The 16,539-nt window shown below is 38.7% G+C and overlaps 1 protein-coding gene and 1 non-coding gene across 2 annotated transcripts; both read right to left on the bottom strand.

The window, feature by feature from the left end:
- Positions 1 to 2,346: 2,346 nt before the first annotated feature.
- On the bottom strand, positions 2,347 to 2,473 carry LOC130019543 (U6atac minor spliceosomal RNA). Its single transcript, XR_008791852.1, has one exon. It is a non-coding gene; the product is annotated as a U6atac minor spliceosomal RNA (small nuclear RNA).
- A 6,595-nt stretch (positions 2,474 to 9,068) lies between these two features.
- LOC130019273 (ubiquitin-conjugating enzyme E2 D2-like) lies at positions 9,069 to 9,572 on the bottom strand. The gene has a single exon (XM_056109913.1). The coding sequence runs from the start codon at positions 9,570 to 9,572 to the stop codon at positions 9,129 to 9,131; it is 444 nt and encodes a 147-aa protein (XP_055965888.1). The 3' UTR covers positions 9,069 to 9,128.
- Positions 9,573 to 16,539: the final 6,967 nt, after the last annotated feature.

The following is a 16,539-nucleotide window of genomic DNA, read 5'->3' on the forward strand; positions in this document are numbered from 1 at the left end:
CTCGGCTATTCTTGGGTGTTAGTCTCCTATTTTGTTACTTTATGTTCCCCAGATGAATCCAATCTTTCTATGTTTGTCCCTCTCTTTCTGACTCATTTCGCTTAGCATGATACTTTCCATGTAGTACCACTTGTATGTAAATTTCATGACTTTATCTTTTCTAACAGCTACATAGTACTCCATTGTGTAGATGTACCGAAGTTTCTTTAACCAGTCATCTATTCTCGGGCACTCAGGTTTTTTTCAAATTCTAGCTATTGTAAATAGTGCTGCAATGAACAAACAAGTGCAGATATCACTTCGACTATAAATTTTTGCCTCTCTGGTATATATTCCCAGGAGTGGTATTGCTGAGTCAAATGGGAGCTCAATTTCTAATTGTTTGAGAATCATCCATACTGTTTTCCAAAAGGACGGAACCAGTCAGCATTCCCACCAGCAATATAGGAGGGTCCCTTTCTTGCCACATCTGCGCCAACACCAGTTGCTTTTGTTCTTTTGGATGTGGGCCAGTGTCTGTGATGTGAGATGATATCTCATTGTTGTTTTGATCTGCATCTCCCTGATGATTAATGATGTAGAGCATTTTCTCATGTGCCTTTTAGCCATTCGGATTTCTTCTTTGAGAAAGTTTCTGTTCATTGCATTGCCCCATTTTTGGATGGGGTTGGATGTTTTCTTCTTGTGGAGTTCAACCATTGCCTTGTATGCCCTTGATGTCAACCCCTTGTTGGATGTGTATTGGGCGAATATCCTTTCCCAGACTGTCTTTGTATTTTGGTCACTGTTTCTTTTGAGGTGCAGAAGCTTTTATCAAAAAAACTTGTAATTATACTATCTATGTTTCTATTGGATCTTTAGTATAGCATTTAAGATCTAGCATTCTATTTTTAAAATTGAGTTTACCGATTGAGGTACTGTGATTTACAATACTGTTATAGGTGTTTTCCCATTTACATAATTTCAGCATCACACCTACCACCAGTACACTCATCTCTCTCCGCCAAGGACCTCAACACACCTCCCATTCAAATTCCCAACAACTGAATTGTGTGGATGAGTTCTACTACTTTGTGTCTTTCTTTGGATATTTGTTGCTACATTGCATGTATCTTTAGATATCACATATGAGTAAGATCATGTGCAACTATCCTTTTCTTTCTGACTGCCTCAGTCTCTAGTTCCAACAGTGTTGTGGCAAATTGTGTGATCTTGCTATTTCTTAGTGTTGCATAGTATTCGTTGTATATAAAATCTAATATTCTCACAGTAGTTTCTAATAAAGCAAAAAATGTCATAGGAGAGATATTTGCATCTGGATGAATGAGGGAATTATAAAAGGAGGGTTAGCTTAAAATGTTTAAACTGATGGCTCCTCTGTAATGGAGTTTTTTCTTCCTGTAGTGATGTAAAAGCCTTGGAGGAAATGAAGGGGATCTTCAGGAAAAGGAAGAGCAAACTTAGTGCTTTCCTAGAGAGCAAACAATGTAAACGAACAACAAAAAATGGAATTAAAGTGCATAGCAAAAACAGTGACTTTTGCCTATCCAATGTTAAAGGATGGGAAATAGGAAAATATATTAAAGTTTAGGACTAATGTCTCAAAGCACATATAATCTATTTCTTTTTGATTTACTTATAGTAATTTTTGTTGCATACTTTATGCTCCTCATCAGAGGAAAACTTCTCAGAAGTCAGAAGCTTTATAGTTTTTATTATATTTTCTCTCTCTTATAATAAAAATAGGTATTTTTATTATATTATATAAAATATAGTACATGGCAGGAAATGTTCAATAAATGAATAAAGGAAGTTTGTGCATTCATAATATTTTCTTAAGAGACATATTATTCCCAAACTAAGGTTTTATAAGAACGATTTTGATGGATTCAATTTCACATTAAAACACAGGAGTAAATAGAGTAAAAGTTCTTGTTTTCCCACAAAATTAATTCCATATTTCAACTTCTATAGAATTTATATTTATCTGCTGTTACCATGATCATAAATATACCTTCTCAAAAATTTTATAGTCATGACTCCTACCTAGAAATACATTATTTTGCCTCTGAACCTAGAAGAGAGGAGACTAAAATTTCATTTTAAATCTCGTTAATGTTAAACCTAAGTTCTTTCTTTCAAAAAGAAAACAAATATAGTAACTGAATTTGGGATGATTTTTAAAACACATAGATAGCAACTTTACTTTTGTAAATAGTTTTCTCTAAGCCTTATAATGTACTAGCAGACAGTGTTAATTTGTCTGACTAGAAAGAATAAGTGATAGAAATGTGAGATTTTGAATACAAAGCTAAGTTTGAACAGAGCTATGATTTATATTTACTATAGACATATTGGTTAGATGCCACGAAGTAGGTGGCAGTGCCTTAACGGTATGCGTGTTGCAGGCCAAAGCCTCTTCCATCCTTGTCAAGGGGAGTGCTAACCTTCTCTCCTTTCATAGCGATAGCACAGCAGGTAGGGCGTTCGCATTACAAGCAGCCAACATGGCTGACCTGAGTTCGATTCCTCCGCCCCTCTCGTAGAGCCTGGCAAGCTGCCGAGAGTATCTCGCCCGCACGGCAGACCCTGGCAAGCTCCCTGTGACATATTCGATATGCCAGACACAGTAACAACAAAGTCTCCAATGGAGACGTTACTGGGCCCGCTCAAGCAAATCGACGATCAACGGGAGGGCCTTTACCTTTACCTTTACCTTTACCTTTATAGGCATATTATATATTTGACATACAAAACTATTAGAAGCCTAACAATGACTCATAATGCTTTTAAAAGAAATAATTTAGAGATGCAGTGACTTTAATGACCACACACAAAATAAACAAAGAAATCGGTATTTGCCTTCTAAATCGACTTGTTTATCTATTTATTTTTGCATTCAGGGTTCATACCCAGTTGTGCTCAGGTTTATCCCTTGCTCTGTGCTAAGGGTTCACTTCTGGTGGTGCTTGGGGGATCATAGTGGGTGCTGGCAATAGAAACCTGGAACATGCCTAGCCCACTGTATTATCCTTCTGGATCCCAAAAATTGAGGTTTCAAGTCAAATCTCACTTTAGAGTTTGTGGTTTTTTATTTCTGTACAACATTCCTTTAAGGAACTTATATGTTGATCAGAAACTTGACCCAAAAGCCTATCCTTCCAACAGGATCTACTCTACAAGCAAACTTTTTTGGAAGGACTGCTTCAGGCAAACATTTACACTTAAAATCACATCTTAGTTCAAGAAGTTACACTTGAATTGGACTCTGTTACACTACCTGGCTACTCAAACACAACTACCTCTGGGAACTAGAAACATGCTCTTTGTGTGACAAAGTCTTTTCAGCTTCGGAGGCTGAACTCCTGCATAAGAGAGAGATAGTTTTAAATAATTTAGTTATGGAAAAAAGAAAACCCAGCAATTTACATTGTCCCAGAGATGCAAGAAAAAAACTATGATTTTGACAATGACATTAGAATTTAAGAAAAAGAGAACAAATTGTGACCTAGAGATAAATTCTAATATGAACTAGGACTCAGTATTGTTCTTATATTTGAAAATAATTTACCGTCAGAGTATGTCTGTCTGGAAAAATGAAACTTTAACTTTGGAAAAAAAGATACTAATAGTTAGAAAATTGGCCTATTTAATTTGAAATCTAAAAAATCCCAAATGATTTGCATCATTTGAGTCCTAAAAAATTGCTTAATTCTACTAGACTTTGGTTTTTCTTTTCTCCTACAGAGAGGCAATAATATATTCACATCTCCATGTGGCTTAAGGCTAGATGCAATTTATACTTAACGGTAGCTCTGCACTGTTGCACTGTCCTCCCCTTGTTGATGGATTTGCTCAAGCGGGAACCAGTAACGTCTCCATTGTGAGACTTCTTGTTACTGTTTTTCGCATATCAATATGTCACGGGGAGCTTACCAGGCTTTGCCGTGCGGGCAAGATACTCTTGGTTGCTTGCTGGCCTCTCTGAGAGGCTCGGAGGAACTCGACCTCGTGCAAGGCAAATGCCCTACCCATTGTGCTATTGCTCCAGCCCATACTTGAAGGTATATTTTTAAATTGTAAGAACTTAGGAAATACATTATCATTATAGATTGAAAAATATCACTGGGAATAATATACTGATAAAGATTTCAAATAAAAGTCCAATGAAACTCTAGGAAAATATTTGATGTTGTAAATTTTAACCAATTGTCTCTTAATCTCTTATATAACAGAGAGATACTTAATTTTCCATAATTTCCACTTGATCGCTTGACATCCCTTACTCATCTATTTGCTCAAGGAGGCACCAGTAACGTCTCCATTCCTCCCTGTTGCATGCTAGTGTAGCCCAATAGCATCTGCTTGCTCCAGGAACACGAAGAGCCTCAAACCAATTGTTAAGGGTCTTGAAGAAGAAATCTGACCATCTTGTACGTGGGCAGCCACATGATCTTTTGATATCCTGTGGAATTCAGTCAGTAACAGCTCTATTACTGTAACAAACAATTTGGTAACAGACAATTTGGTCGTCTTCAAATTGCATTATGTGTCCAGCCCATCTGATTTTCGATTGCCTTGGCAAACGAGACAGCAACCCTGATTTTTGTCGACGAGGTCAGAACTCCAGATTCTTTCTCTCACTTGAGTGAAGCGCGATACTCCAAGCATAGTTCTTTGGATTCCTCTTTTGGAGACCCGAATAGCATTCTCATCCTGTTTTCATAAAGCCCAGATCTCTGAGGCATATGTTTAGGCAGGAAGAACAGTGGAGTTGGAGAGATGTTCCAGGAGCCAGAGGTTCTTCATCCTCTTAGCTATTTCATCAACACTCTTGAAGGCATTCCAAGCCGCTCTCTTTCTCCTGCACAACTCAGGTACCAGGTCATTCGTCATGTTGAGTTCTCGACATAGTTACGCATAACTGCTGCATTGGAGATGGTCATTCCATTGAGAGCGAATAGAATGTCAGGAACAAGTCCGTTTCTCATAAATATTGTCTTCGTGAGATTCAGCTGCAGTCAGACCTTTCCACACTCATGGTCGAAGTAGGCCAGCATTTGTGCTGCTTGACTAATGTTTGGTGTTATTAGAATGATGTCATCAGCGAAGCGGAGGTGGTACAGTTGCCAACCATCTATCTTCACTCCCATTCTTTCCCATTCCAGTCATTGCATGACGTTCTCCAGGGTGGCACTGAAGAGTTTTGGTGAAATGGTATCACCCTGCCAACCCCCTCTCTTGACATGGATGATCACTTCCTTGTAGAATGGTGAGAACTGGGTGTGAATCTGTAATACAGCTCATAGAGGATCCTGATGTATTGAGTTTGAATGCCCTGTTTGGCTAGGGCTTAGATGACCTCTTCAGTCTCAACAGAATGAAAGGCCTTCTTTAAATTAATGAACGTTAGAGAGAGTGGCATCTTGAACTCTCAAGAAACCTCAATGAGCTTGGTTACCATGTAGACATGGTCGATCATGCTGAATCCATTTCAGAACCCAGCTTGCTCACATGGTTGTCCTTCATTTAGTGTTCTGCCAATCCTATTCAGGATGACTCAAGTGAACAGCTTGTAGACGACAATCAACAGGCAGATCGGGTGATAGTTGCCAAGTTGTGGATGTCTCCCTTCTTGAACACTCCTGCTGATTTTCCATTGGGATGGTACCTTGCATTCAGACAGGTAGTGTGTGAAGAGCCAAGCCAGTGTACTGATGAGTACTGATGGCAGATTCTTCAGGTGTTTGGGTCTGATCTTGTCTGGGCCGGGTGCTATTTGCTTCTTTACTGACAAAATGGCGTATTGGATTTCAGAAGGGAAAACACTGGGAACGACATATCCATCCTGCAGAATTTGGTATGTGGGCGGTTCGAGGTGGCTATTGAAGAGATCTGAGTAGAAGTCATGAATAACCTCCATTGCCCTTCTGGAAGATGTGATGGATGCATCAGGATGTCAGAGGGCAGTCATCTTGGTCTTGTAGTTGAAGGACAGGTGGCCACTGCGAATGCTTTTCCTGGCTTCTACCGCATCTGCCAGCACTGCTGCTCTTCAATCTTTGAGGTTTTCCAGACCGCTTTTCAGACACTCAGGCTGAGCCTCACACATGAGTGAAGCCCCACAGAACCAGGTAAGCGGAACTTTGTGACCTTGGACTAAAAGCTCAATGGGACCCGGAAACAGAGATCCTCTGCATGCTCCCACCAATCTCTGGTGACCCAGGGATCAAACCCAGAAGCCCCACCCTGTCCTGCCCTGCCTGCTTCTACCAATCTCTGGCGACCCAGGGATGACACCCAGAAGCCCTACTCTGCTGGTACCAGATAATTTCCACATTTGGAAAAATTGTAAAAATGAACAAAAAGAGAGATGCTACAGTGCTACTGTAGAGATGCTACATTTTTTCATATATTTATTTTGTGAAATAACTTAGTTTCATTTAAAAACCTGTATGGAAAGTAAAAAAGATAAAGAGGAGAGGACACACACCTCACATTGTGATGCAGGCAGTAGATAATGTGACTAAATGCTGAATTTTAAGCTCAAATGAATGTGATTTGAAATAAATATTAAAACCTTGCTTCTGTAGCACTGGTTAGGTAAAAAGATGTTAATTTTATAAAGTAACAATGAAGAGAGGCTCAATAATGAATAGAAACTCAAATGAGAAAAACACCACCAGATATTTACATGCAATTTTAACATCATTCTGAAGTCCTGGTAGAGGTCTATTTTTTCCCAATTCTTAGAAGACATGCAAATGCTCCATCTGGGACCTGAGAGCCCACGGAGGCACCAGATGATTGCCACTGTAGCTAAATTTTTCCACAGCAGAAAAGCCCATAGCTCCTTACTCTCAGAACCATGAGTGAAGTCTCTACATTTTATGCTGACCTACTTTGTGGCAATAGATAACTGGAGAATCTTATATTTCCATTTCTATCTGGCCAGGAAAGACATGGCTCTATTTGTTTGTTGGAGACTGGTGGGACAATAATGATAATCATCTTTTTCTTAATAGTTTCTGTATCAGGTAATGTGCCAGAGTAGACCTCTACTAGATTCTCAGCACTGAGTGCTAAAGGTTCAGAAATTTTATGGGCCAATTTTTGAATATACTATTTTAAAAAGCTAAACTATATAACACAATTAAATTAAATGCATAGATGATAATATTAAATATTCCAAACTTGGTATTTTCTATTATATTGCTCTTATCTATCCTCTTAGGGTCAATTACATGTATTTTTATTTTGATGGTGAGGTACTGTATGATGTGCTTAAGGATGTCACAATGGTCTGTAAAATTGCCTATAGAATGAGTCATTATATTGTGGAAATTGGCAATGTAAAATAGAACTGTTCCTCCCTGAATTGACTGCTGTTGGGAGAGCACTGCCGTCACACAATTGTCTGTAATTCTGTTATGCACATATACACCATCTTTGATTCACCCTATTTAGTGAGTGGTGCCATTATCTCCGGGCATAAAAATGTTGGTGCTTTAATTTTTTTTCTATGGATCATCCTCACACTGTACTTATCCTCAATACCACCCCCCCACACACACACACTTTCCCTTTCCTTTTCTAGGCACTCAAAATTCCTCTGAACTTTAGTGTGTTTGATGATTGGTGCAACTTACTTGTGGGAAATCTAGTCTCTCATCTCTGAGAAATGCAATACCTTTCCTCAGACTCTGGCTACTATACTATAAAGAAAATTAATGAGTATCATAACTGGGTGAAGGAATATGAAAAGAAGCTCAAGTGAATCCCCCATGTGCTACATATATTTCTCTCTGCTTCTGGATAATAGCAGTTCTTCCTCCTTGTGACTGATATTCAGGGAAAATTACCTGAAGTTTTGGGCGGTAAGTACTGCCTTGGTACAGTCAGGTTTTTGTGAGGCCTCTTAGAGAACTTTCTTTATTTGGGGTCAGAAATCTAAACTCACAGATGTACCAGAGAGAAAAATGAATAAAACACCCGTAAGAATGCTAAAGTGTTGTTTAAGAATCAATTAAACCTTTGCTATTTATCTTTCATTATTTTTCAATGTGTTCAGTATTAGATATAATGAAACTACTCTACATGAAATGGATAGTAAAACAGGAATAAAAATGCCCAATCATGAGGTTATATAAAATTAAACTAAAAAATACATGAAAAAATTTTGTGTGAAAAACATGTTTAAGAAGAGATAAATTGGCAACATTTGGATTTTAGTATATTGAGATTTAGTTCATAATATATTTCTTACTGTTTGACTAATGCATTGAGCCCTATATAAGATAAAAGAAGCTTCTGAAAGTTTTTCCATTGGTTTATGCAACTTTATTGACGAAAAATAAATTGATTACTAGCAGAGCTATTATTTGATCACTCATCCATTGATAACTTGCATCATTTATTCAGTGCTATATTGAACAGTGTATTGGAAGATAGATTAACTAATAGCTTCAAGCCTCCTAACAATTTAAATGAAAATTACAAAATGATTGAGACCCTATTTTGGGATAGACAAAGGGTGTTGACTTCCAATTTCCATTCTCTGTAGAACAAGAACAGGCCGTTCCTTTATTGACATGCACAAAATACATCACATTTTCTGTTCTGCTGATGCTCTAAGTTCAATACCAATTCTCCAGCCACATCAGTTATGAGCATAAAGTATATCTCTAACAGTGGAAGGCTTAAACAGGATGGGTGCAACTAAAACAACGCTGCTTCACGGATGTGACCACTGAGCACCCCGGCATATCGCCTCAGATGGCTTCTTCAGCATGTTAGAGCAGGGAGGAATGGTTTAGTCTCATAGCCAAGTTAGAATGAAGACATTGGCCACAAAATATACATGGTCGATTTCCTCCAAAAAAAAAAAATTCTGAATCTTGGGCAACTGTTCTCTTGTAACTACTTTATAGTTTCTATAAGCAGTTATTATCCAAAGCTGGAAGAACCCGTCTTCTCAGATGAGCATGAATGAAGGGGGTAAACAAAAAATAACATGAAAAAAAGATGAGTTCTGAGAGGGGAGCAGCTGGATAAGAAAATCCAAAAAGGAACAGTGATTTAAAGTGCATTCCAGCTAGAACGCAGGTTTTTCTGACTTTAAGGCAGCATCACATGGCATACTTCTGAGTCCATTCCCGAGCTCTTTCGTTGTACTTTTCTCTGTCTGTTTTATAGATCCGTGCAATCTCTGGCACCAGGGGGTCATCTGGGTTTGGATCACATAGCAGTGAACTAATGGATAAAAGAACTTTAGAAATACTTAAAGCAGGAGACCACTGTGATCTTAGAATATCGAGACAAATGCTGCCATTACTGTTAACATTTGGATGATAAATTCTTGTTGTAAAGGCAACCTTAGGTGGCTTGAAGGGGTAGTCTCTAGGAAAATGAATGGTCAAAAAGAATACACCGCCTTGATAGGGGCTGTCATTAGGTCCTATGATGGTGGCTTGCCAGTGGAACATATCATCCCCAACTGGACCTGCAGAACATTGTGCTGGAGGGTCACGGGCCAAATCACCAAGTTCCTTATTGATTCTCTTCAGCGCCATGCTGTGGGTGCTCAGTGCGCTGTGGGCCCAACCTGGCTGCCCGGCAGGGATGCAGGATGCGGGATGCGGGATGCGGGATGCGGGAGGCTGCGGTCTCTGCTCCGCTGTACCAGGCGCCTGGCACGCTGTGGCCCCGGCTGGCCCCACACTCTGGCCGGCCGCTGAGAAGCCTCGAGAACCGGAAGGAGACGGCCTTCTGAAAGATTTTCTGAGAATTAAGAAAACAGATGCAAGAATAAAAGAAGGCTAGACATACTTCTTGATATTTGATTAAAAAATGCAGATTTTAATTATTAGGCCCTCTATTTGGAAGTCTTTTCGACCTATCTTAACACATCATTTTTTTTCATACCTTTGGTATCAAGAAGGAAAGAAACAACATCTGCCTTTATCTACTCAAAAATCATTTCTGCCAGGCGCTGGAGAGATAGTACAAAGTGGACCCAATTTTGGTTCCCCGAGCCCTTCAGGAATGATTCCTGAGTGCAGAGCCAGGAGTTATCCCTGAGTATGGCTGGGTATGGCTCTCCAATCCCAAATAAAATTACTTTCTGCTAAAATTTATGTCAACACCAATGCAAACAGTACTAATATGTTAAAATGGTGAATTTCATTGCGGGATACATTAGGATATTTATGCATAATTATCGATATTAGTCCTAACAGCGATCCTATGATGATGATTTCATGGTCAATTCTGTAAGTATGACAAGGGGAGGGATTAGAAGGACTAAGAAAAATGATACTGCAGAGAGGAAAGAGGAGGAATGGTAATTGCATTTTTTTTCAACCTGCCCTTCATTAGCTTTATTGCCTGAATTCATTTGCGCTAATGATTATAATCCTCAAAGAGAAAGCCAAGATGTAGGCCTTTAACAAATACTTTTGTATCCCTTCAGGGAATATATAGCACCTAGTGCTATGAAAGAGGATGTCTTGGGGCGGAAAGGGTAGCCACAAAGGCAGTGTGCCAGGTGACACTCCTGCTCTCACTAGTACCACATGCAACTTGGCCAGGTAGCCTCTCTTGCTCCTGGTTGCCCACCTGCAGAGTGAGGTTAAGGAAGAATGATTTTGATAATTAAGCATGAAGGCCAATGCGAAGGACCTAACCTGCTGTCCCAGTTATGTAATTTCAGAGTGCTTTTAAGATTAACAACCTACTGAGTTATTCATGAGTAACCTACTGAGGAGGACATACAAACTCTGCTTTGGAAAATAAAATACTTGTGATTATTCTCTTCAAGTTTATCTATTATTTTGTTTTACGCATAGTTCAGAGTTCAACACTGCCATGCTGCTTTGCTTTTTCTGATTTTCTTTCCCAAGATCATATTTTTATAGGCTTCTCAGAGCTGCTTTTCTGACTATCTGTGGTCTTTGTTTTTGTTTTGTCACTCACGCATATGCTTTTTCATTTGTTTGTACTTTCATGATCTGATGGCTGCTATACTAATTATCTGATTAGGGATCTTTTATTAACTATTTTTTTTTAGCTTGTCAACAACAAAACTAAGATTTCCTACAAACACATTCATTTTAATAGTTTGAAATTCTTGGGTCTGAGGCAAAGATTTTACACCCTGGAGTTCATTTTAATCTTCTGTTGTATTAAAAATAATTAGGAAAGCTAATTACAGGGTTCACTGGCTAGCTTTTCTGCTGAAGGTGATTAGTAGGTAGGACACTGACATATGACCAATAAATTTCTAAATGAAATAGCTCACCTGAAGCTAGTAGGTGCTGACAAAGCTTCAGGGTTCACTCAGGCACTGAAGTAACAGGTGTTGCTGCACCAGCTCGATGCAAAGTCTCCATGCTTGGGGTTTAATCTACTGTGACCAATGTCATGAAATGCCTAATACTTTTATCTTTGGATTTCTGTTACATAAGTGATCTCCTGGGCTGGTTCTTGGCTGCTCACTCCCCTTTCTCTGCTAAGGGACTTCTATTATTTTTGCATGTTTGGTGGGGGCCATCTACAGATTCAAGGATAGTTGGAGGGAAGGGAAAGAAACCCAGAATATTGGCTAAACTGTGGGATATTGGGGAACCTGTGGAGATAAAGGTCTGAATTAGTCCCTAATATTAACTACCAGTACAAGGGAGTGGTAGATTAGTCAGTAAATAAAATAAAACACATCGCAACAGGTTGATGGATATATTTAAAAAAAATCTGTTTTCTTGCTTTTTGAACAGCAAAACTACACTTTGTCTTCACCGGGTCCTGCAAATTGTGTATATAGCCTTCTGATTCTATAGACTATCATCTTGATCCACAGTCCACAGTGTCCACAGTGGATCAAGATGATAGCTTGATCCACTATCATCTTCATATCATCATATGTGATTGATGTGGGCGGAGCAATAGCACAGCGGGTAGGGCGTTTGCCTTGCACGTGGTCGACCCAGGTTCAATTCCTCCGTCCCTCTCAGAGAGCCCGGCAAGCTACTGAGAGTATCCTGCCCGCACAGAAGAGCCTGGCAAGCTACCCGTGGAGTATTCCATATGCCAAAAACAGTAACAAGTCTCACAATGGAGATGTTACTGATGCCCGCTTGAGCAAATCGATGAATAATACGAGGACAGTGCTACAGTGCTATCATCTTGCTAAAAATACTCTAATTCACCTCTCCCAACATTCTGGAAGCTGATTGGGAATTCTATGATCTCTGGGAACAGTGACAGAACAGGTTTGTTCAGGGTTTATAACAGGTTTATTTTGTTAAGTGGTAGTTCTTCCATTAAGGCTCCTCTAGGCTTTTTGAAATTAGATCTCTTTTCTACCCCTGAAACTTAGGGGCCATAAGCAGAGTCTGTTATTAGACTTCTTGTAGAATGTAGAAAACATGCCTGCATTTTACCCAGGAAAGTCTAGATTTAGAGAATCCCCCAAATTTCAATAGTGGTACAAAAATTTTGTGAAATGCTTTCTGGCCTAACCATACATAGATTTATTTTGATTACCATCAATATCTAAACCTAAACATGTAATTTCCATTTCAATTATTAGCCAATGCTATTAAAGTTATTATCGGATCTGAATTGTGATTACTACACTCTTTGGAACAAGATGGTAATCCACACACATGAGACTTTAGTTTCTCCTCAAGTATACCGAGGTAAATATTCGTGTTCAAATTGACGCAGGTTCCCCCTAGGGAAATTAAGCTATGTAGATTAGTTTTCTCCCAGTAGGAAACTTTGACTTGATTTTTTATATTAATATTCATGCATATATACATATACACATATACATATGCATATACATACACATATGTTAAAGAGAGTTAGTATAGCAGGTATGAACTTGGGTTTGATCCCCAGCATGTATGGTCTCCCAAGCCTCACCAGGAATAATCCTTGAACACAGAGACAGAAGTAAGCTTTGCATGCAACTGTGTGTGAGTGTGTGACCCAAAGACAAAACTTGCTTATACCCACTGCTGCTGGAGCGATAGCACAGCGGTAGGGCATTCGCCTTACAAGCGGCCAACATGGCCGACCCGAGTTCGATTCCTCCACCCCTCTTGGAGAGCCCGGCAAGCTACCGAGAGTATTCGATATGCCAGACACAGTAACAACAAGGTCTCCGATGGAGACGTTACTGGGCCCGCTCGAGCAAATCGACGATCAACGGGAGGGCCTTTACCTTTACCCACTGCTGAAATGAAAAGTTCTATTGTGTTCCATAAAGGAGCGTTAAATTGCAAAAATCTCTCCTCAAGAAATTAAAAGCAAGCTGTTGCAGTTCTAAGTTCTACCAACTGGTTCCTCTCACAAAACATATTACCTAATACCTACTAACCAACACATAGAAAAATCTATATTTCACCTATGAATCCTAAGTTTGCTTTAAAAAATGTGGGTTCTAACTCCCACCCTGTTATTTATAAGTTGGGGAAAAGGAAAAAAATGGCATATGAGAAAGAGACTGGAAAAATCTGACAGAGTAGATAAGGTACTAATATATATTACTAAAGGATTTTAAATAACTCGTGTTTTTAAAAACTCTCACTTAAGTCCTTATGTCTTCCTAAAGAATCATACACACACGTGTGTATATATATATTCCTTTATAATTTTATAAATATAATTTTCAGGATAGTGGTGTGCGTGAGTTAATTTAACTCAGTGCATTAATTGTGAGGTACGAGATTCCTTTCTTGCTATTCTCTTTACAAATTCCACAGGCAACAACAATGGAGGTTGGAATTTCTGACGGACAAGTAGCAGTCTGTTGTGCATTCTCTCCAGATCTCAAGTGGTGGTTGTGGTTTGCCCCATACCTGGTGGTGCTCACAAGCTATTCCTGGCTCATGTTTGAGGGTCACTCCAGTGGGCCTCAGAGGAGCATGTGGTGTCAAGAAAACATCCTGGACCTTCTACATGCAAAGAAAGCATTTGCTGAGCTGGTTGAGCTGTCTCTCCCTTCTGAATAAAAAGTATGTTACCTTTTATACTATACCATCGTGTCTAGTACCTTTAGCCTAGAGGAGACATTTAAGCTGTAATAGTTATTTAAGCTCTAATGGTTATTAACTGAATATTTTTATAATTTAAACTCTTCAAATGGAATATTTATTATGTATATGATATATCCACAATATTGTCTAAAAGTTAATGAGAACACTGGTTGCTGGCCTTGTCAAGTAGCCATGTTCAATTACTGGAAACCTCCAAGATGCGAATGTTTTCAAATATTCTCAGAGTAATAATTACTCAGGGCCACCTGATTTGAGAACAATAGCATTTCCACTTGATTCTGCTACCAATTAAGTTCAGCAGAAATGTCATTCTATAGAAATCATCATACCAGAAAAAAATTTCTGTTTTCAGAAATCCTGAAAATCTAACATTGTAACATCTATAATCTTACTTGTTTAAATCTAACAAGTCGGGGCATATGTGGCAGAGATTTGGGACCCAAACCAATTTTGGTGTTTTTTTTTTTTCTGTCTGACATTTTTTCTTTTAAGCACTTTAGTAAAGCTCAATCTTAAACGCCTAGCAATGGCTATCCAAATGTTGGGCTGATGTTATCATCGAGGTTCAAAGACAAATTGACAGATGTCTTAGGTTTGATTGCAACAGTTTGGATATTAAAGATGAATGGCGGGGACATGCCATCTGAAAAGAGCAAATGCATTGTTATTTGTACTGTGAAACCCTTGATAAAAGCTTCATTAGTTTACTGAGGAAAACAAGAGATTCTGCTGCTAAGGCAACTGCTGTCTGTGGCATGATTATCACCAAAGTGGCTGACCTTGGCTCTGTATTTAGCTGAGAAAATGAGGAAGTTCAAAGAAGCTGACAGTGTGTGAAAGGTTAGGAACAGGTAGAAAAAAAGGATTTATGTCTCCACCATCTTCATGCTGTAACATAGCGTCAGTGTCCTTCCTCATGACCTGGCATTTTGATATCAGATTTTTTTTGATAAAAAAGATATTTCAATCAATATGTCTTTTTCTTTGAGCAGAGTAGGGATATGCGGATTTTCAAAAAGTCCTTGCACATAGAAAAATAACCTTAGTTGTACCAAAATCTTGTGAGGTTTTTGTCATTTTTGAGTCACACCTGGCAGTGCTCAGGAATTATTCCTGGAGGTGCTCAGAAACCCATATGGGATGCCAGGGATCAAATCTGACTCAGCTGCATTTAAGGCAAGTGATTGATCTGCTGCACTTCCTCTCCAACCCTCTGAAATTTGTTATGTAAACTACAATCACAGAATATAGCTTTCCGGACTTAGAAAGTAGCTTTTCTTCGCTTCAATATCTTTTTAATTTTACAATAGTATCTAAATAAGAGGAGGTCAAATGATTAAACTATGATGTGTAGACTAAATACAGTCTTATTTGGTGGGGGGACCCACTCAGTGGTGCTCAGGGATCACTCCTGGCAGAGCTTAGAGGACAATAAGTGGTGCTGGGGTTCAAATCCCGGTTGGCTGCGTGCAAAGCAAGCTGCATACCCGCTGTACTATCATCCCAGTCCCAGTCATATATTTCTATTATGACCCAAAAGATAAATGATTGTATTTGAAAATGCTTCTGTAAGTATAAATTTTTCCAGTTCGCCTGTAAAGCCTAAAATGTTTACCATCAGACTGTTGGGTGGAAAGTTGCTGACTCCTGGTGTAGAACACCACTTGGCATATGGTATTTTTGTAGCATAAACTATTAAGAGTATTTTTATGCCACACTCTACGATGCCATGAGAAACTGCACTCTCAATTTTCTTTAAATTGCCAATACCAGGGGAAAAGAACTAAATGCCAGTGCAAAACTTCATACATCTTGCTCTGTAGACTTCTGAGCATTCATATTTTAAGTTTTATCAAGATATTCAACCTCAATCTTCATCATGTTAGTTAAGAGTATGATTTTCACTTATGGAAACCCTATTTCTAATACTGCATATTCAATTAGAGAAGTGTTGGTCATTGACAAAATTACTAAGAAGAGCTTTGTAACACCACCTTGGGACTAAGTTGTTGAGAACACCAGGGTGTTATTCAACTTAGGTTAAGACTTGGGTTGGTATTTAGCCTGTTATACAATTTATGCCATAAGTCATATGAAGTGTAGAGTAAATCACAGACATTGAGAATTATCCAGTTAGTATAAAGTATGTAGTTTGTGTCCAAGTTTGTAAGAATCTGGATTTCTGCTGATTTCTGTGTATGGTTCTACATTATTCACAATGATGTTTGTGTTTTATCTAAAAAAAAAAAAACAAAGATAAGTAGATTGTGGGAACACAGAGAAGAGAAAGATCTATTCAACAAGTGAGACAGTAAAAATTCTATGTCAGGAAAGAACATGGTAGAAGGAGGAATGAGGCTATGGTATTGTTCACGGTGTAGAACCAGAAAATATTTAATAATCAGAATTTTCTAGACAAGATACATGCTTGATTAGAAATGATGTGACAAGAAAATTAAATAGCATGTACAGCCTTATG

This window comes from Sorex fumeus, unplaced genomic scaffold, assembly GCF_029834395.1.
Source record: "Sorex fumeus unplaced genomic scaffold, SorFum_2.1 ptg000008l, whole genome shotgun sequence".
Lineage (NCBI taxonomy): Eukaryota > Metazoa > Chordata > Mammalia > Eulipotyphla > Soricidae > Sorex > Sorex fumeus.

Bases quoted from the DNA above. Each gene is read 5' to 3' on its own strand.
- LOC130019273 (XM_056109913.1), bottom strand. From the start codon at position 9,572: ATGGCGCTGAAGAGAATCAATAAGGAACTTGGTGATTTGGCCCGTGAC.